Raw genomic sequence first — 20,167 nt, 5'->3', positions numbered from 1 at the left:
GTCTAGAACACCGGAAAAAACTCTTAACCGCCGAGGGATGTCTCCAGCTACCTCGGTATCTTTTCATGTAAATTCTGGTTTGGACTCCTGGGCACTGGGTCCATCCCAACAGGACAAAAAACCCAAAGTCCCAATTGTTGGAATTGAGATAAGTGTCCCAGATAAAGAAGAGAAATCACGGTCTAAAAGGTCCAGCGATTAAACAGGATTCAGTTCATTTCATGGATGCCCAGGTTCGCCACTGGAGCTAACCAACTCAGCACTGGTATGTGGAAAGCAATTACGAGCACAGTGTCTTCTAACCTTCCAGGCACCGGACCAGCCACTCAAGTCCCACCCGCAGCCCGGTTCGCCCTCGTAACTGTGACCTCAACCTTGTGGTGTGTTTCTGCCTCTCTTCCCTGCTGTCGTCCACTGAGGGTTAACTGCACTTTTGTGCACAGGAGGAAATTCTCGTTTCTTTTACAGGATTCCAGACTACAAGCGCCGGGACCCGTCCTGCAGCCTAGGCCGGAAGCGGAAGCGCTCTTTGTCGTTGCTTTCCGTCTCTTCTGTCCCGCGATTCTGGTTCCGGGATTTGTAGTTCCTTTGCTTCGCAGAGGCGGTGGCCGCAGGCGGCCTGGAAGGGGCGGGTCTTGGCCAACGCAGCGGCGCTTCCTCGGGCTGTGCGGGCGAGCACGACCGGATCCATTAATTTTTCCAAAAGGAAAATAATTTGCGCCGTCTTTTTCGGTCTTAAGTCCTCTTCAAGGACTTGGAGAGTCGGAAGTGTTCTTGCGGTTGTGTAAGCTGGAAACTAAACCGAGCCCAGGTCCTCTGCAAAAGCAGTGTGTGTACTCCGTTGAGCCAACTGCAGCCCCAGCAGCACTTCTCAAAGTAAGGAAAACACGTTATTGTTGGATGTGGCGGAGTCCTGCGGTAGGAGGATCAGGAGTTTGAGGCTAGCCTGGGTGCCCTTACAAAATCCTGTCTCAACTAAACAGTTGAGCCTGAGAAAAACTAAAAATTAACACATTCTTCCCAAAATAAATCTAATTTTAAAAATTGTTTTTAGTATGAGTATAGGATGGGCTGGAGAGACGGCTCAGCCGTTAAAGGCTAGGCTCACAACCATAAATATAAGAGTATAGGTGTTTTTCACCACGTCCATGCTTGGTGTCTGTGGAGGCCAGAAGAGGGCATTGGGTCCTCTGGAACTGGAATTATAGATGGCTTATAGCCTCCATGTAGGTGCTGAGAACTGAATTCTGGCCTTTGGAAGAGCGGCCAGTGCTTTTAACCACTAAGCTATCTTAAGCATCTCCTCTACCCCCAAAGTATACATTCTCCTTTCTTATTAAACTATCTAAGGAGATATATTTATTATTACAAATTGATTAGGAGGTAGAAATAGAGAACAGCATGATTCTGTCTTTAAATGGAAGTAGTGACTAGAAGAAAAAGGAATGTTTGAAGTGACACCAAAAATATAAATAGGAGGGGGCTGGAGAGATGGCTATTGTTCTTGAAGAGAACAAATTATACACTTCAATTTTCAACTGACAGAATAAATGGTATTCAGCTGGTATAAGTCAGAAAAATCAGTAAAGCAAGAATGTGTTTGAATTTTCCATGGACAGGATATTCAGGAATTAGAATCTTTAAGCTCACTTTGAGCACCAGTAACAAACGTTCTGACAAGGCCTTGTTTTGTGTAAATAGAGACGTGATTTTTCCTTTATATTTTTGTTATCAGTCAAGAATTCCAAGAGGATGTGTGTGTGCATTTATTTTGAAGGGAGCAGGTTTTTGTTTAAACCTTTTTCCCTTTGTGTCTGGTGTGGGTGGGTGCTTGAGAAGGCCAGAGGACAGCCTGAAATCCAGAGCAGAGCTACCAGCGACTGACCTGCCTGAAGAACCCAAGCTGGGACGACTGCTTGACAACTGGTCAAGTGTTTTGTGTTTTGGGCTCTGTCCTTTATTATGGATGTCCTTGCTAATGAATGGAAATAACATAATGCCACTAAGCTTCGTTACATATGATGCTCAACAGTGCCATTTGTATACTTTTATTTATTCACTCAGTCTTAAGGGACAAGGGACATTCTAGGAAGTTAAATTTCTAGGGTAGGGATAGTTGTCTTCAGCAACCTGAAAATGTCAAGGGACTGAGGGCAGATGAGCTCCCGCCTAACTTGAGGTGGACTATATCAAAGGATCCACGTTTGGGTTTCGTTCTTTCAGTTTCTTGTCAAGTTTAGAAGTTTCCATGTCCCAGAGTATAATGGCCGGCTGGATATGGAGGGTAACAGTCTCGGGGGTCTGTGAGATCCTCCCAAAGCCTTACCATTTGCCAGTCACTAGTTGTTAAGACGGTGAATAGCAGGTCAGTAGCGACAGTTTCTTGTATTAGAATTCCAGGACTTGCTACTGTCCTCATGACATGGTCCAGAGATTCCAGTAGGAATTAACAATCCTTTCTAATGATCCTATAATGAAGAACTGACCTTTCTTCCTTCTCCTTTTGTACCCTGTCTTTTCTTTTCATACATTTTTAACCTGCCAGAATTACTTTAATGTCTTTGTAATTTGTCTTATGAACTATTTTTGCAAATGGGAGGCAACGAGTTATTGCAATCATCCTGAAACTGCATGGTTCTCTTGTTGTTTGGTGCAGAACAAATAGAAAACAGACAGGAGTGAACACACTGCTGATGTCAGTTACACCTTCAGTGAAAAGTAATAAGTGCCGAGTTCTTGAATTAGTCATGTTTTTTCCAAAATATATTTTGTTGACTCAGGCTTCTGACAAACCTGATGATTAAAGATTATGCTGTAGATGCCACTAAGTTACAATGAAAATGGCAGAACAAGAAGGGCTACCTCTTTTTATAGAATGAAACAATGACATACTTCAAGCATAATAAAATTTTAGTTTTAATTTTTAAGTATCACTTCATTACTTCATGTATATGCATGTGCCATGGTGCAAATGTGCAAGTCAGAGGACAGTTTTCAGAAGTCAGAGTCAGTTTTCTCTCTCTCTCTTTATCCAGTGGGCTCTAGAAATTTAGACTATCAGACTTGGCAGCAAGTACCTTTACCTGCTGAGCCATTTTGATGCCCTGTGCCCTTTTTCTTTTCTTTTCTTTGTTTCTTTCTTTCTTCTTCTTCTTGTTTTTTTTTTTATGTTTGATGTTTGAGGCTAGCCTCAAACTGTTGACCTTCCTATCTTTACCTTCCAGTGCTGGTAACATATAGGCATGTGTCACTATGCCTGGTTAAGTTTTAGTTTTTGTCTGGTTCTCATCTTTGTAGTTTTAATCTTTGTCTCATGCTGCTTGGTTAGCATACTGGTTCTTATCTCTATTCTACATCATTTGATGCTTGTCAGTTTGGAACAAGTTATCTGCTATTTTTCATCATTTGCTTTCTCCAAAAGAAAACTCAGTATTTAATTTCCATCCTATATGAAGGTAAGATCTGTGTCTCCTTGAGTTTTAAAAGACTAGTATTGGTCAGAATGATGAGCAGATGGATGTGAGAAGGGTACTTAAATATCTGAATATTTGGGGTTGAAGAGATGGCTCAGCATTTAAGAGCACAGGCTGTTCTTCCAGAGGACCTGGGCTTGGTTCCCAGCACTCACATAGAAGCTCACAGCTGTCTCTAATTCCAGTTCCAGAAGGTCTGACACTCTTACACCAATACACATTTAAAAAAATTTAAATGTCTGAATGTTCCTTCCAGGCAGTTCCTATGCACTATGGCACAGAGAAACATCTGGCCTGCCAGAGCCACAACACTCTTAGGGTGTTTCATCCAGACTTTTCAATATAGGACCTAAAGTGCTTGCAGGAGATACAAGAGCTGAGTCTCAGGGCTATAGCTGGTCCCTGGGGAGTGTTAACAAGGCTGCAGTTGAAGCCATTTCAGTAGAGAGCCTGCCATGTTTTCCTGACTTCCTTCCACTGAATTCAAGGAGCCTGAAACTAATTTTCCCAGGACCAGGACCTGCGCTGCGCTGAGCCAGGGGAAGGGGTCCAATCTGTGCTGTCTTCTGCAGCTTGTTATACATGTAAATAACACTCTGGAAGGCCAGTTGTCACCAGCAAGGTGGTATGGGACATGTGCTTTAGGTCAAAGACAGATCTATCTGAAAAATCTTCAGTGGTGTTCTTTAAAATCTCTTTTTGGGAATAAGCCCTGTTTTTCTTTACAGAGAGTCAGAGAGGTATTAGCCAATAAAAAGAAAATCTCATTTCTGTTATTCAAATAACAAAGACTCTTTTGTTGTCAATCCACAAAAGGACTCTAGTGACTCCTGAGAGGTCAAATGCTTGGAAATCTTGGTACAAAAACAAAGACTTTACCACCAGGTCCTCTACAAACTCTGTGGCAACTGTGACTTCTGCCCTCCATCTTTCCCTCCTTCCCTCTTTCCCTTCCTGCCTTCCTTCCTTGCAATTTTCTTCCATTCTAGTCAGCCTGCTGCAGTCCTCTGAGTAGCTAGGGTTACAGTGCCTGCCACTATGACTGGTCCCCCTTACCAAGGTCCCACTATTTAGCTCTGCTGGTCTGCAACTGTCTATGTAGACCATGCTGCCCTCAAACTCACAGAGATCTCCCTGCTTCTATATGAAAGTTATTTATATAAAAACTGTGTTTCTCAGTTTCTCCCTTAACCCAGCTACTCTCTTAACCCACTATCACATAAATAATTGAAACTCTTTTATACTTGTCTGACAATAAGCTTCACAACCCAATAACTGAACAATTATTACTTTATTCTTAACCCTCTTAGCTAATCTTGTTTTTTCCCAGTGTATATCCCAGATCCTTGCACTTTGTAGCTTTTCCTACTCCAGCTCCTTTCCTGATGTCACCCGGATCTCTCTCTGGCAGAATCCCCTACTTCCTCCTCTAACTCCTCCTCCCCTGACTGGCAGGAAGTCCAGCCCTTTCTCCCCTGCTCAGTGATTGGCTGTAAGCTGCTTTATCGGCATATCAAAAGACAGTTGGAAGCAGTGTTATACAATATTGAGATAGGAAATTCTCAGAACAAGGACTTCATCCACATATGGGGTATGTGTGTGTGTGTATACAGAAATCAGCATTTGAATTACATAAAAACCTTATGCCTGCACTTCTGCCTCCAAGAGTACTAGGATTGAAAGTTATGCATGGCCTCACTACTATAGCTAACTTTTCAATTTAGGCTTTGGCAGAAAATTTTTTGTTTTGGACAGGGGCAGAGAGCAGCTACATTCTTCCCCAAAATATCACAAGAATGGTCTCTAGGCCACTTACTAATATTCTTGCCCTCTGAAACCTCTTGAACCAGGCCCCCTCAATACCACTGCCTTCTGTTGGGACCAATTAATGAGAGATGAGGCTCACAACAGATCTATGAAAGAGGTTTATTAGGTGGATATGAAGAGAGGGAGGGAAGAGAGAGCAGGAATGGGGAGAAAAAGAGAGGGGGGGGCACCTCGGTAGAGAAAGGACCAAGAGAGCAAGAGAAGAGAGGACCAAGAGAGAGACCACATGGCTGACTGGTAAAGGGGCAAGGTAACCACGCCTTCCAGGTGTGGCCACCTGGCCAGAGACACATGATGACATCATAAGTTGCTAGGCAACCCAGAAAGAGGTTTTGTTCCAAAATCCTAACATTCCTCCCTTTTTCTATAATTAAAAAATGAGGAACTTAGGCTGCTTTTTATAAGGTAAGTTAAAGTATATAAATTTAGGTTCATTGGAAGCAGCTCTTGGTTGTCATGCAAGGGATTAAGAGAGAGAGAAGAATTATAGCAACAAAATGGTCAGATTACATGGTCAAGAGTAAGGGAAGCCTTTGCCCTGGAAAATTTAGGGTAGATGGTTGTCAGTAGAGAGTTGCCAGCCATGCAAGGCAGCAGGTAGGGACTGAGGAACTCTGGGAAAATCTGGAGCTGCTTGTCCTGGTCCTGAAGCACACCATTTCAGCCTTTTGTTAATAATAAGTGAATAATGGGTGTCGATTCTCTTCTGGCTACTTCCTGCTGACACTGGAGGCGCTGTAGGGAGGTCAAAAGGCTGAAATGTTGGCCAAGTCCAGGAAGAGCAGACTGTTTTGATGCTGTCCAGGGTCTGTGAGAACATCCATGGCTGGGAGGGAAAGTGCAGGTCCAGCTAGATAAAAGTCTGTGAGGTCAGAGTTGGAACACTTGTAGCTGCTTTGGCACTGTTGTGGCTATAGGAAACAAATCTGTGCCTGGCAGGACACTGAAACAGAGGTGGAAGGTTTGGATCAATGAGACTTGAACATGGGAACCTCCGTCTACCTGGGGGGATCTTCATTTACCCAATCACTGGCAGTAATTAAAAAGGCTTTGTTTTGGATCTGTCATTGAGGTGAGGTTTGGTTACAGAAGTGTGTAAACTTAGAGGCTCTAGTGCTAGTTGGCACTAGGTGTAGAAACTGAAATTCTCCAGAAGATATCCTAGAGGAGAATCTGGAGGAATGGGCATCTGGGCATTTCTCATTGGGAGGCAGAGAAGTCAGTGACCTTCCAAAAGTGTCCCAAAGGCAAGGTGTAACTCAAACGAGAGGTCCTATCTGATCCGATAGCTTGTCAGCTTTTGGCCAGAGACTGGGGCACCGATGCCAGGAGTTGGGGGGCACGGCCAAGGGTATGATGCTTGCCTAGCACTAGGACTTTCCACGAGTGAGAGAGGGAGAGAAGAAACCGTATGTGAGTGGGGAAGCTCCCCGAAGGGAAAGTGAAGCCCTAAAAATCCTAACAAAATCCTTGACCCAGCCTGCAGGTCAGTCAAACCTAAGAGACCCTAAGAGAGGGCGTGAGAATGGGGTGGGGCAAGAGACATGAGAAATGAAGACCAGGACAGTTTCTCTGATCAAAGTCTCGGTTTATTATTTTTAGTATATCCTTTATATAGGCAGGGCGAAAGGAATGTAATTGCCTTTAGCAGGGTTACTAAGTGACTAGGAATCACAGGATGGCCCACCAGAGGAGTCACAGGATGTGCTAATAATGGTGTATCACAGGACCACCCAACAAACAGTCACAAGGTGTATTAATAACAACTGTTTGGAAAGTTCCTCTGAAGTGTTACTCGGGAAGCTCCGAGGGGGTGGGGGAGGGTTTAAGGTGTTTCAGGAAGATGCCCTTTATCGAAAGCTCCAGGTCAGCCAGGAATACACTATTGTCATTAAACCAAATGCCAAGAATTCTGGGGACAGCAAGGTGCCAGAATGCCCCCTACAGTCTTCCATGCTCATATTCATGTGGTTTATTAAGTCCCACTTAAAAAGCATTTGACTGCTTTTCTGATAGAAAGTTTCAAATTCCACATTCCTACAAACAAAAACATGGCCAGGCGTATCATAGCAATAACTCACTGCTGGTATCAACTTCTGTCTTAGATTTTATGGCTTTGAGCAGATGCCATAACCATAGCAACTCTTATAAAGGAAAGCATTTAATTGGAGCTGGCTTATAGTTCAGAGGTTTAGTTTGTTTTGGTCATGGTGGGTGTTGGGTTTCAGACCCTTGACAAGCTGTGAGGTGCCTATTTAACATATCAAAGCTGACCTGGCCTCCAGGTTCTTTCAGTATCCCTCAGTCCCTACCTGCTTACAAAGGAAGGCTGGTATATCTTGCCTGCTGTCTTGGACTTCACAGCCCAGGGGTCTCTCTCTCTCTCTCTGCATTTCTCTCTTCAAGAGAGTGCATGATCTCTTCCCATATGCATGGGGTCAGGAACTTGCCTGTGAGGTTAGTGAACTTGCCCAAAAGCTGCCACCAATAAACCGGCCTTTAAGCCTTTATACTTTTAATTTGGCTTGAATTGGCTTATTTCATTGGTGGAGAGAAGCTTTGTATCTGGTGTGGAAATATGGGATGGAGTTGAGCCCCAGAGCACCTTACGAAAATGGGAACCACTTTTTTCTTCATCTTTCTTTCTGCCAGATGCAACTGGTTGTGGACTCTGAGTAACCATTCTTCTGTGTGTCTCGTGACTGCTGGAATAACGTGCCAAACCGACTGGCCAGGGCAAGCTTGTCCCACTGGCAAGCTTTAGGAATTTGTATACGTCCTTTCTAAGATAGCTCCCCAATCCCAGAAGACTCCAGGCTTACATGCAGGATGATGCACATTGAGCCTTTGGTCCATGGCAAAGGCTGGGAAAATGGGCCCCAGCAGATCTAAAACTGATTCCCAGACACCCTGGGAGGCCTGCTTCAGAATTTGTCTAAATTGGGACTGTCTCAGACCTTGTGCCCCCAAACCCCTGTTTTTTTCATTGTTTTATGGCCTAGCCTATTCTGAAAATTCCTGCCAGTGTACATGCAATTGGTCTGAAATGCCCTATTTCCAGGCTTTTTGAGAATCATGCTCTTGCACATCCCTTCTTTGCCACAACACGGCTCTGGTAGCAGCTCCAAGACCCACCTCCTACTTATGTCTCCACTTCAACGTATGGATAAACTTGGTTCACTATTGCTGTCTATTTTATGCCTGTGAATTAATGTGGACAGTGCATGCTTGTTTCTGATTGTTTTGAATGTGTGCATAAAGGCTGTTTCTTTTTCCTGATGCCAGCTGTCTGGGCTCAGAATTCACCTCTGGGCTTTCTGGCCACTGGATTGAGTACAATAGAGATTCAAATGTTATTTAAATAATTTGTGCTACTTTATTGTTGGCTCTGAGAATGGGTTATGGCTCACCCCTTTTCAGACCCAGGCATGTTTTTATGGTTAAGTAATCTTAAACCATGTGGCATGGTTCCATTCTGGGCTATGAACAGCTCTGGCCACCATTTTGACTACGGGATAAAGGAGGTGAAGCCATGGCTTCACCAACATCTTGATATTGGGCAGCCACATGGCTGGCAGCCATCTCTGTTATGGGTTGGAAAAAAAAAAGAAGCTATGGCTCCATTGTCATCTTAACTAAGGGCTGTCACATGATTTATGTAATTTCTGTTGTCTCTAAAACCAGGTTTATAAAAGATAGGATTTAAAGCTCTGCTTGGTTAATGAGGTATTAAAGCTGTAACATACCTTGCTTGCTGGCCCTGGCAGCTAAACCTTGTAACATAATAGTAACCCACTTGGGATTAATTTTAGAGACATTAAATTGTTTATCCTGTTAGAACTTGGCTTTGTCTTCTGAAAATTACGATTATGCTCTGCTGGAGCCTGCCAGCAGAGTCGGACAGTATATGAGTGGGGAGTGAGGATTTAAATTAATTAAAACAAAATCCACTCTACCCAGGACGGCTTGAGAGGGCTGTCTGTATGCCTGAAGCAGCAGTGTGGGTTTATTCCAGGGTTCATTTTTTATATGTAAAACAAAGACAAGTCACATCAATTAAAAAAGAAAAGGTTTGTGGAAACGCCCAACTTACATTTCAAAAACTATCTCCCTATAACAGATAAAGTCCTGTTCTAAAACTAATTCCCTAAAGCAGTTATGGTCCAAGTCACACAAACAAGCTTTTAAGGAATTTGGAACAAGATTTTAAGGAATTTGTCGAAACTTCCTCCATTCTTTGTCAAGGTAAAGGCCAAGATGAAAACATAACAACGCAGCTTAACAGCTCTCTACAGTGCTTTGTCTTCACTCTTAAAAAGGACTGTATTTTAATATTACAAAACACAATTATGACATTTTAAACTAATTTTTAAAAATGTTGGAGGTTTATAACATTAAAAAACTTAATCATTTCTTAAAATGTTTACTCTAGTTTTTGCTAATGTTATTCAGCTATAGATATTTTTATGTTTATGGACTAAAAGGTCTTGTTTTGATGCTGAGAAGGCTCCAGCTTAAAATTGTTATTTTAAACCTAAACCTAACAGGGATGAAACATAAAGCCCAGTCTTATGAAAGCTACTGAATTGTTAAGGATAGTTAAGAAGTGTAAGTTGGTAGTGAGTAACCTTATAAATGATCAAATCCTTTAATGTGTTAAAATATATTTGAAGTCATGCTAATAACTGATGCAGTTAATTACAAGATTAAGCTTTAGTTAGCCTCCTGTTTTATGTTTGCAAGGTATAATTTAAAGCAAATAACAAAAAACAGACAAAGATTGTTTAACTCAGATATGCTTGGCAGGTATTAGCCCTCAAAACTGTCAGAGACCTGCTGGATATGACATTGAAGATGTTTAAACTTACTATGACAGAGACTCCCAAATCCTAACAGTAACCCCTGCCCCCAAACCAAGGTCTCCAAGAAGATATGGGCACAACAGCAAAATACTCCACTTAGATTATGTCATGCTGGGCAAGACTTCCACCGAGCCTCGCCCACCCTCTGCTAGGGACTGGCCTACACTGGTGTCGGAAGGCACAGGAAGAGAGCTCGACATTGGGCCTGGCTTGTGCTCCCAAGACTTCAGAGCCCACTGCCCCTTGTGACACACTTCCTCTAACAAGGCCACACCTACTCCAGTAATGTCACATCTCCTAATAGTGCCACTACTTGTGGGCCTCTCGGGGCCATTTTCACTTGAACCACCACACCCACTGGGTTTTTTTTTTCTTTTTCTTTTTATGGGTTCTGGGTGTTATAATTAGGGTTCTCACTCTTGTATAGCAAGCAATTCACCAGCCGAGCCTCTCAAGCTTATTAAATTAACTTTTTTTATATGAAGAGTCTGGTGCCTTGTTAGGAAAATGGATTCCGTATAAACAATACTGCAGTTAAAGTGAGGCATACCTTTTTTGTATTTTTTAAAAATTTCTGGGGACACAATGTTCAAGTTGAATGAGTCCGGATATAATTGTAATTTGATTCAGAGACTGAGTAAGCCCATGCTGTTTTGTTAATTGGCATCACATTTGCAGTTCTCTTGCCTTTTTTTGCCTTCATGTGCTTGGATTACAGGTGTGAGCCTGACTCCCGCTTTGTTTTAAAATCACCAAGTAATTAATGTTAGCAACATTGTGTTATTTGACTTACATTTTTCTTCATCAAACTTTTAAATTTAACCTAGTCTGATGTCTTGGGAATAAAACAGTTAGAGAGCTAATGAGATGGATTAGTGGGTAAGGGCATTTACTGCTTATCCAAATAACTTGAATTCCATTTCCGTTGCTAAATGTAATAAAAAATAATAGAACAAAACGAGAGGGCAGAACTGGACATTGATAAGTTCGGTGTAGTTGGAGGCACAATGTGTGTGTGTGTGTGTGTGTGTCTGTGTGTGTGTCTGTGTGTGTGTGTGAATGTGTGAATGTATAGGTGTATGTATTCCATAGTATAACAGTGGGTTAGAAGACAACTTTCAGGAGTCTCATCTTCTTCTATAATGTGGGCCTTGGGTATCCAAACTCTATGCATCAGGTTTCGAAGCAAGCATCTTTACCTACTGAGCCATGTCAATGTTCCACTGTATTCAGTTTGAAAACAATTGCAAATAGAAGTACAGTTTTTGCCTTCCCCTAATTTTTAATTTCTTTACTTTTTCTGTTCTCAAGCTGAAATTTGTTTTTGTTAAATTTCAGAACAGGAAAATGCTTTAAAAAAACAAAGATTTAATACATCAACAGGATTTGCTAAGAGGACTATTTCCTGTAAGATACAAATGGTAAGTTTAACAAAGGACCTCTTTCTTTCCGTGTGTTGTCATTGAGCTACACTTGAGCTCCCAATGTTGTTTTTAAATTTTTTTCTTTTAAAAATTCTTTTGCTTGTTCTAAGACAGGGTTTCACTCTGTAGCCATAGTTAGCCTAGAACTTGCTATTGAAGAGTTTAAGTTAGCCTGGGTACTCCATTTTGAAATGAGGACCCATCTTGACCGGGAGCTGAACTCAGGTACCATGAAATACCGCAGAATGTGCATCTGGCAGAAAACAAAATTAGCTCTCCTAGCAACGGCCTCCAGGAAATATCACAGAACAAATGTTTAGTTAAAAAAAAAAAGAGATAATTTCCCCTGGCATCAAGCAATGAGAATTGGCTGGGAAAATTCTCCCCAACGTTCCAGATGTAGTTTAGAAGAATGGCAATTGTGATTATGTAAAAGGTCACCTAGCCCCTATGGCTTTTACCCAATCCTGTAATGTCAAGGCTTGCTTACTGTCATGGAAACATGTACCCCCCTGCTTGCTGTCATGGAAACCCCCTGCTTGCAGTCTTTCCCTTTAAAAACCTTGCTCACTCAGGGCTTGGGGTCCCACTTCTCTACTGCTGTGTCAGTGAGACTTAGGTCCCGAGTTCGATCGCTTTCATAATAAAGCTCTCTTGCCCTTGCATCGAGTTGTCTCCTGGTGGTCTCTGAGGGTCCCATGATCCTGGCATTACACTATGTAGACAAGAACTCTTAAATTTACAGAGCTCTGCCTCTGGCTCCCAAGTGCTGGGATTAAATGTGAATCACTAGGATAGTTTTTTATTTTGTATTTTTATTTTATTAGCATCTAATAAACAATAGTAGGATCAACAGAGAACACATTTCCTCATAAGTAGAACTGTCCCCAGAGGTCATTAGAATAATAACAACAAAGAGCATGTCAAGGAAAGTTCATTTATTTATTTATTTATTTATTTATTTATTTATTATGTATACAGTGTTCTGTCTACATATAACACCTGCACACCAGAAGAGGGTACCAAACCTTATTATAGATGGTTTTGAGCCACCATGTAGTTGCTGGAAATTGAACTCAGGACCTTTGGAAGAACAGCCAGTGCTCTTAACTCCTGAGCCACCTCTCCAGCCCCACAAGGGAAAGGTCTTTGATAAACTTTCCTATGAAGGTGTGTGTCTCACACTGGTGAAGGATTAGTCTCAAAATTACCTTACTATTTTAGTAATCATGCTGTTCGTAACTTTTCTTGTACTGATAGCCTAGTTTATTTTTTTAAGTATTATAGCAGATTATAAGGAAGATACAGGTGTCTTGCTCCAAGAATGTGTTCATATGTCATTAACACATTTTCTTTTTAGATTTTAATTCTGTGTGCGTGTTTTGCCTTCATGTATGTATGTATGTATACCATATACATACCTACTGCCCACAAAAGTCAGAAGAGAAGGATGGATCCTCTGGAACTGGAGTTACAGATAGTTGTGGGTGTGTGGACCAAACCCAGGTCCTCTGTAAGAGCAACAAGTGCTCTTAACTGATGAGCCATCTCTTGTCCCATATTTTTTAAGTTTTTGTATTGTACTTATAAGTATCTATAACATAGAAATAGGGTGAAAAGAGGTCTCTTTGTAAGTTGTAGGAGTAGAACTTTGTGAGTAAGAGGTCCCAAAAGTCCTATGATTGATTTTATGAGAGGTCCTCGGAATGAGTCTGGCTAGAGATGTCTTAGTACCACTGAGCTCTGGAACAAAACATTAGAGACTTTAGACTCCTTTACAGGCATGGGTGTCACTTTTGCATTCTCCAGTGAACATAGGTGTTATCACTTTGCTCAAACTGGCATGCATGTGATGGTTTAGGACTCAGTGACCTTTGAAGATGTGGCTGTGTACTTTGCCAAAGAAGAATGGAACTTATTGGATGCATTTCAGAGAAACCTCTACAGAGATGTGATGTTGGAGAACTACCAGAACTTGGCCACAGTAGGTAAGACTGACATTATATCCTACAGCCTCTTAAGGAAGACTGATGGTGTTAACTCTGAATATAATGGGAAACAATAGAGACATCGTCATTGAGCTAGCACATTTTAATCTATTATTGGCAGTTATCAATAAATGTGGCTTTTGGATTAGTAGCATCAATTTTATTTCCTTAGAAAATCATAACCTTATACTCTATCTTCGACATAATGAATCAGAAAAATCTTCATTTGTGTTTCTATCATCTGTTTTTTACAATTCTTACATTTGAATGTTTCCACTCTAAAGATAACTACTAGCTGAGCTTGATGGTGCACACTTATAATCCCAGCGTGCAGGAGCTTTGCTACAAGCTCAAGGCTAGCCTGAGCTGTATAACAAGTACAAGGTCAGCTAGGGCTTCATAGCGTGACCATGTGTCATTACAATCAAAACAACAACAACTATAAAAATAAACAACTATTGGTATAGTCCTTCCCATGAGATTGAAGATCTGTCTCCATTTCTGTTATATCCAATTTGAAGAAAAATCTTAGTGATGTTTACATCTATATATATTTTTTTGTTTTTATTTTTTTGAGACAGTGTTTTTCTATGTAGCCTGGGGTGTCCTAGAACCTGCTTTGTAGACCTGGCTGGCCTTGAACTCAGAGATTCACCTGCTTCTGCCTCTTGAGTGTTGGGATTAAAGGAGTTCACCTCTGGCTAATACAGGTTTTTAATGAAAAGCCCTGGGTTCAGTGCCCAGTCCTGCATAAAACTAAGTATGGTGTTGCATGCTCATAACTTTAGTTCTTGGGTAATAGACACAGGGATCTGATATTCAGGGTCAGCCTTGGCCACATAGTGAGTTCATGGTCAGCCTGGACTCCCTGAGATCCTATCTCAAAAGAGAAGTAATTCTTATGTTTTATTAGAATATAATTTCTTGTACATGGGAAGGTTTTTCATCTCTTTTGTGAGACTCTGTCACTGAAATATTTTTTTCTGTGTATAGGAGTTCAGTTTGTCAAACCCAGGCTGATCTCTTGGTTGGAGGAAGTAAATTTGTTGACTATAGTGAAAGAAGGAATTCTCCAAGGTGAGCATGGGTTAAAATAATTTCTTATTGACAAGTTCAGCATGTTTTGAAGTATAAGGAAGTTCTATGAGTATTTTGCCTACATATATGTTTGTGCACCATGTGTATGCTGTGCCAAGCAGTGCTGATGGAGGCCTGGGACTGGAGTTAGACAATTTTGAGCTGCCATGTGGTTGTTGGGCATTGGACCTAGGTTTTGTGCTCTTAACTGCTAAGCCGTCTCTCCAGCCACAGGCAAGTTTTTTTTTCATGTATGAATGTATTTTTCTTTTGATCAAATCCATTCTCAGTGCTCCCCATGAAAAAACTTTTAAAGACTGACTTGAGAATTGATGAGATGACTCAGCAAGTAAAGAAACTTGCTGCCAAACCTGATGACCTGAGTTTGATCTCCTGAACCCACATGGTACAAGCCTATATGTGTGTATACACATGCACAAATGTACAGAAAGTAAATGTAAAAACAAAAAGACCTTAATCTGGACACTGAAGCCCTTGGACTACAGGTTTTGAGATATTTTCAGCATCTCTTACTATATTATTTGTTCTATTTAGACTTACTTCCTTTGAAATTAAGAAAATGTATTAAAGATTTATATACTCACTTATAAGTGGATTTTAATCATATAGTACAGGATAGACATACTACAATGCATGTGGACCCAGTAATTAGGGGAGTAGGAATCTCTGACATGGACTATGTTGTCTCTTTCTGATCATTTTCCCGTGATGGGACTTTCCTACCAGGCCACAGGGGAGGAAGATGAACTCAGTCCGCATGTGGATAGATGAGCTGGGGTGTCTGTGTAGGGGGCTCCCCTATTCTGAAGAATGGAGGAAAGGGGGTATGGGAGAGAGGGTAGGACTTGGAGAAGAGGAGACTTGGAGAAGAGGAGGGAGGGGCCTATGACTGAGATGTAAATTAAATAAATTAATAAAAAATTTGTGTGGGTATTTTGCCTGCATGTTAGTCTGTGCACAGTTTATGTACTTGATATTTACAGAGGCCAGAAGAGAGGACATCAGATCTCTTGTAACTGAAGTTGCAGCAGTTGTGAGCTATTATGTGTATGCTGGGAATTGAAACTTAGTCTTCTGAAAAAGCAACAAGTCCTCCTAACTAACCACTGATCCATCTTTCTAGCCCCATATCCAGACTTTATGATTTCAACAATGACCTACTCTTTTACACTTTAAGCTCATGATTGTGTTTTTGCAGTTGCATGCTTCCTTCTTCCCCAAATTACATTATTTTTGTTTACCATCCCATGTAGTTTTCACACACACATAAAATTGTTTTGAGGCCACTAAGATGGCTTAGTGGGTAGAGATGCTTTCTTCCAGGCCTATTGATTTGTGTTTGATTCCTGGAACTCACATGGTAGAAGGAGAGAATCAACTCTACTAAGTTTTTTTCTAACCTCACTTGTGCCATACCATGTATGCCTGTGCACACATACACTAAATAATTTATAATATTTATTTACAATAAATAAATGTTAATTTTATTTTGACCCCATATTCTTATGGCTGCCAAATTATAGTTATATAAAATTGAGTTCAATTATTTAATTATTCTGTTTGATTCTATCTTTGCTTTATTAACTTAGCATGTTTAATATCAGAAGAAATACTTAATATCCCATTTTGTTGCATAAATATATATTTTTATTTTTTTGGTATTTTTTTATTATTAATTACAGTTTATTCACTTTGAATTCCACCTGTAGCTCCCTCCTTCCTCCCCTCCTAAACCCATCCTCCTTCCTTCTGCCCCACCCATACCCCTCCCCCAGTCCACTGATAAGGGAGGTCTTCCTCCCCTTTTTTCTGATCCCAGTCTATCAGGTCTCATCAGGAATGGCTGCATTGTCTTCCTCTGTGGCCTGATAAGGCTGTACCCCTCCTGAGGGGGAGGGCATAAATATTTTTATGTATATTTTTCAATGTTTTATTTCAGAATGGAAAATGGACCTTGAGACAAAAGAGACAGAACTTCGGCTGGATAGTTTTTGGCCAGATATATCAACCGAGATACAACTGACATTAATAAAGGTATTTCTTAGTTTTCTAAGTCAGAGAATATTTGGAATTTTGTGATATTTCTGTGCATAAACAAAGATTTAAGAGAAGTAGCCTTTGCACACAGGGACCTGTTTGTCTGAACTAGTTTTGTAGCATGAAGCTTTGTGCTTCAGAGTTACCCAAGGAACATCCTGCACAAATCTCAAGAATTCTCTAATACTCATTTATCTCTTAATCAACAGGCAGGAATCTGGAATGGAGGGGAGCTCTATGACTCTAAGAAGGTTGGAAAATTCTTCCGTGAACACCAGTGCCTTCAGACACACAGAAATATTCAAAATACAGAGACAAATTCTCAATATAATTGGTATAGAAAAGACTTACTTCCTTCAGCCAGGAAAGCCTCTACTGAAGAGAAACTTTCAGTGTTCATTCAGTGTAAAGAAACCTTTGCCCTGATACCAAGCATTGCTTATCAGAGGACATGCATTCCGGACAATTTCTTTGAATGCAGTGATTGTGGGAAAGCCTTTGTTAATCAGTTGCAACTTCAGGCACATAGCAGAGCTCACAGTAAAGAAAATTTCTTTGAAATGGAGCAAAGTAAGAAAGCTTTTACTCAATCCACAAATTATCCTGCTTTAGAGAGATGCTATGAAGATAAGGAATGTGGAAAAGCCTTCACTATTCACTCAGGCCTAACTACACATGTACGAAGTCATAAAAGGCAGAAGTCTTATGAATGCATACAGTGTGGGAAAGTATTTGGTAAATGCTCAGGACTTACTGAGCATGTGAGAAGTCACACGGGTGAAAAACCTTTTAAATGTAACCAGTGTGGAAAGGCTTTTGCTTCTTCATCTTACCTTACTGCACATTTGAGAACTCACACTGGAGAAAAGCCCTTTGAGTGTACAGTATGTGGGAAAGCATTTACACGCTCCTCCTACCTTCGAATTCACATGCGAACTCATACTGGAGAGAAACCCTATAACTGTAAGGAGTGTGGGAAAACCTTTGCTGTGCGCTCGTGCCTTAATAAACATTCACGGATACACACTGGGGAGAAGCCTTATGATTGTAAGGAATGTGAGAAGGCCTTTACTAGCTTTTATCAACTAACTGAACATATGAAAATTCATACTGGCGAGAAACCCTTTGAATGTCAGGTGTGTGCAAAATCATTTAGGAATTCCTCCTGCCTTAAGAAGCACTTCCAAATTCACACTGGAATAAAACCATACCAATGTAAGGACTGTGGGAAAGCCTTCAGTGGACGGACTAGCTTTACCACACATGTATTGACTCATACTGGGGAGAAGCCGTATGAGTGTAAGGAATGTGGGAAAGCCTTCAGTACATCCTCAGGCCTTATTGAACACATAAGAAGTCACACAGGAGAGAAGCCCTTTGAATGCTATCAATGTGGAAAGGCCTTTGCATCTTCCTCATATCTTACTGCACATTTGAGAACTCACACTGGAGAGAAGCCATTTGAGTGTACAATGTGTAGTAAAGCGTTTACACGCTCCTCCTATCTTTGCAGACACATGAAAACTCACACTGGAGAGAAATCCCATGTATGTAAGGATTGTGGGAAAGCCTTCAGTGGGTGCTCATGCCTTAATAGACACATAAGAACACACACTTACCATGTTAGTGATGTGGGAGGGCATTCATCAGCTTTTCTTAACTCACTGTAACATACGAAACTCATACTGGTGAGATGCCTTTTGGATGTCAGATATGTACATGATCCTTAAGAAATTCTGCATGCCTTACGTTGTACTTCTGAGTTCACACTGGACTAAAATCACATCAATGTAAGGACTGGAAAAGCCTTTAGTGGCTATACTGGCTTTACTACAAATATGCGGACTCACGTTGGAGAAAAACCCTATGAATGCAGAGAATGTCAGAATGCCTTCACTCCATCTGCACATTTTAACATTTAAGAAGTCACACAGGAGAGCAACCCTTTGAATGAACCAGTGTGGGAAGGCATTTGTTTCCTTCTCTTAATGTTCATTTGAGAACTCACACTGGCGTGAGGCCCTTTGAGTGTACAAGGTGTGGCAAAGCACTTAGGTATTCTTTCAGCTTTTGAGAGTGTATGTTGGAGAGTTGCCCTATGTATATATGAACTGTGGGAAAGTTTTTACTGGGCACTTTGTTCTTATTAAACATGAACACATACTATAAAGAAACCCTATGGTTGTAAGGAATTGAGGAAGCTTCCATTGTTCACACTTGAGTGGATATAAGCTCTAAATTGAAAGAATATGAGAAAGGCTTTACTTAATCTTCTGCTCATGTGGAACATAAATAATCACAGAGTGAAACTCATGTAAAGAATGACAAAGTCTCCTAAGGAGTGTTCACATTTTGAAGCTCAACACAGGTAGTCAGTTGTCCTAGAAGTGGCTTAACAGATGTACTTTTCCTCCTGAGATTGGTTGGTTCCCAATGCTCATGTTGAGCCATTCAACATGAGTTCTAGGGAGATTTGATGGCTCTGGCCTCTGTGGACACTTGTACTTATATGTACATGCCTCACACACAGACTTAATTTTAAATAAATCTTGAAAATACATGAAGGCCTCACATTCAAGAAGCCCCATGAAAGTGATAATCTTGGAAAAGTAATTGGAGTCTACTCATAATCTGACAAGTAGGAGACCATACAGTGTAACACAGAAACTCCACTACTTCCTCAGATTTTGCTAAGTATGTGAAGAATTGCAGTAGAGCAAAATACTATTGATATGTAATACATGTAGTAGTTATATGTCTGCTAAGTAGTTTAATGTTCATCTTTGAACTCACAGTAGAGAAGAACTTCATAAAAAGAAATATTAGAAACACACACACACACATACTACCTTTGCTATATGTGATACACACTGAAGACAAATTACATTTATGGAATATGGCAAATGCTTCCATAAGTTCTTAGATCTTGTGTGCTCACAGAGACTTTTACGTGTATGACTTGTGTTAGCTTTTTGGGGGCAGATTGGAATAAACATCTATTCACCCTAGATAGGGCACTGATAACAGATAAATTATTCTATCCAAATAGAAGTTGGTGGACTGCTGAACTCAATTAGGGTTACTTAATAGGAATAGGGTTAGGGGTTTCTGGTTGTTTGAATAAGAATGGTCCCCATAGGCACATATTTGAATGCTTAGTCACCATGAGGTGGAACCATTTGAGGATTAGGAGGTGTGACCTTGTTGAAGGAAGTATGCCATTGAGAGGGGGAGTTGCCATAACCAGTCTCATTCTGTCTATAGATCAGGTGTATAACTCTCAGCTACTTCTCCAACACCGTGTCTGCCTGAGTGGGGCCATGTTTCCTGCCATTATGATAATGGAGTAGCCCTTGAAACTAAGACAGTCCCCAATTAAATACTTTCATAAGAATTGTCTTTGTCCTGTTGTCTCTTCACAGCAATAGAATAATGATTTAGATAGGGTTATTTTTTAG

The 20,167-nt window shown here is 40.9% G+C and overlaps 1 protein-coding gene across 1 annotated transcript; it reads left to right on the top strand.

The window, feature by feature from the left end:
* Positions 1 to 543: 543 nt before the first annotated feature.
* Positions 544 to 20,103, top strand: LOC110557843 (zinc finger protein 26-like). Its single transcript, XM_021652463.2, has 6 exons — positions 544 to 876; positions 11,501 to 11,583; positions 13,448 to 13,574; positions 14,568 to 14,651; positions 16,612 to 16,706; positions 16,919 to 20,103. The coding sequence occupies exons 2-6, from the start codon at positions 11,581 to 11,583 to the stop codon at positions 18,377 to 18,379; spliced, it is 1,770 nt and encodes a 589-aa protein (XP_021508138.1). The 5' UTR covers positions 544 to 876; positions 11,501 to 11,580; the 3' UTR covers positions 18,380 to 20,103.
* The last annotated feature ends 64 nt before the right edge of the window (positions 20,104 to 20,167 follow it).

This window comes from Meriones unguiculatus, chromosome 1, assembly GCF_030254825.1.
Source record: "Meriones unguiculatus strain TT.TT164.6M chromosome 1, Bangor_MerUng_6.1, whole genome shotgun sequence".
In the NCBI taxonomy this organism is placed as follows: Eukaryota; Metazoa; Chordata; class Mammalia; order Rodentia; family Muridae; genus Meriones; species Meriones unguiculatus.
This window is presented reverse-complemented; position numbering and strand designations above follow the sequence as displayed.

Coding starts and splice junctions, on each gene's coding strand:
- LOC110557843 (XM_021652463.2), top strand. Junction 13,575..14,567: donor CCAGAACTTGGCCACAGTAG/GTAAGACTGACA, acceptor TTCTGTGTATAG/GAGTTCAGTTTGTCAAACCC. Junction 14,652..16,611: donor GAAAGAAGGAATTCTCCAAG/GTGAGCATGGGT, acceptor GTTTTATTTCAG/AATGGAAAATGGACCTTGAG.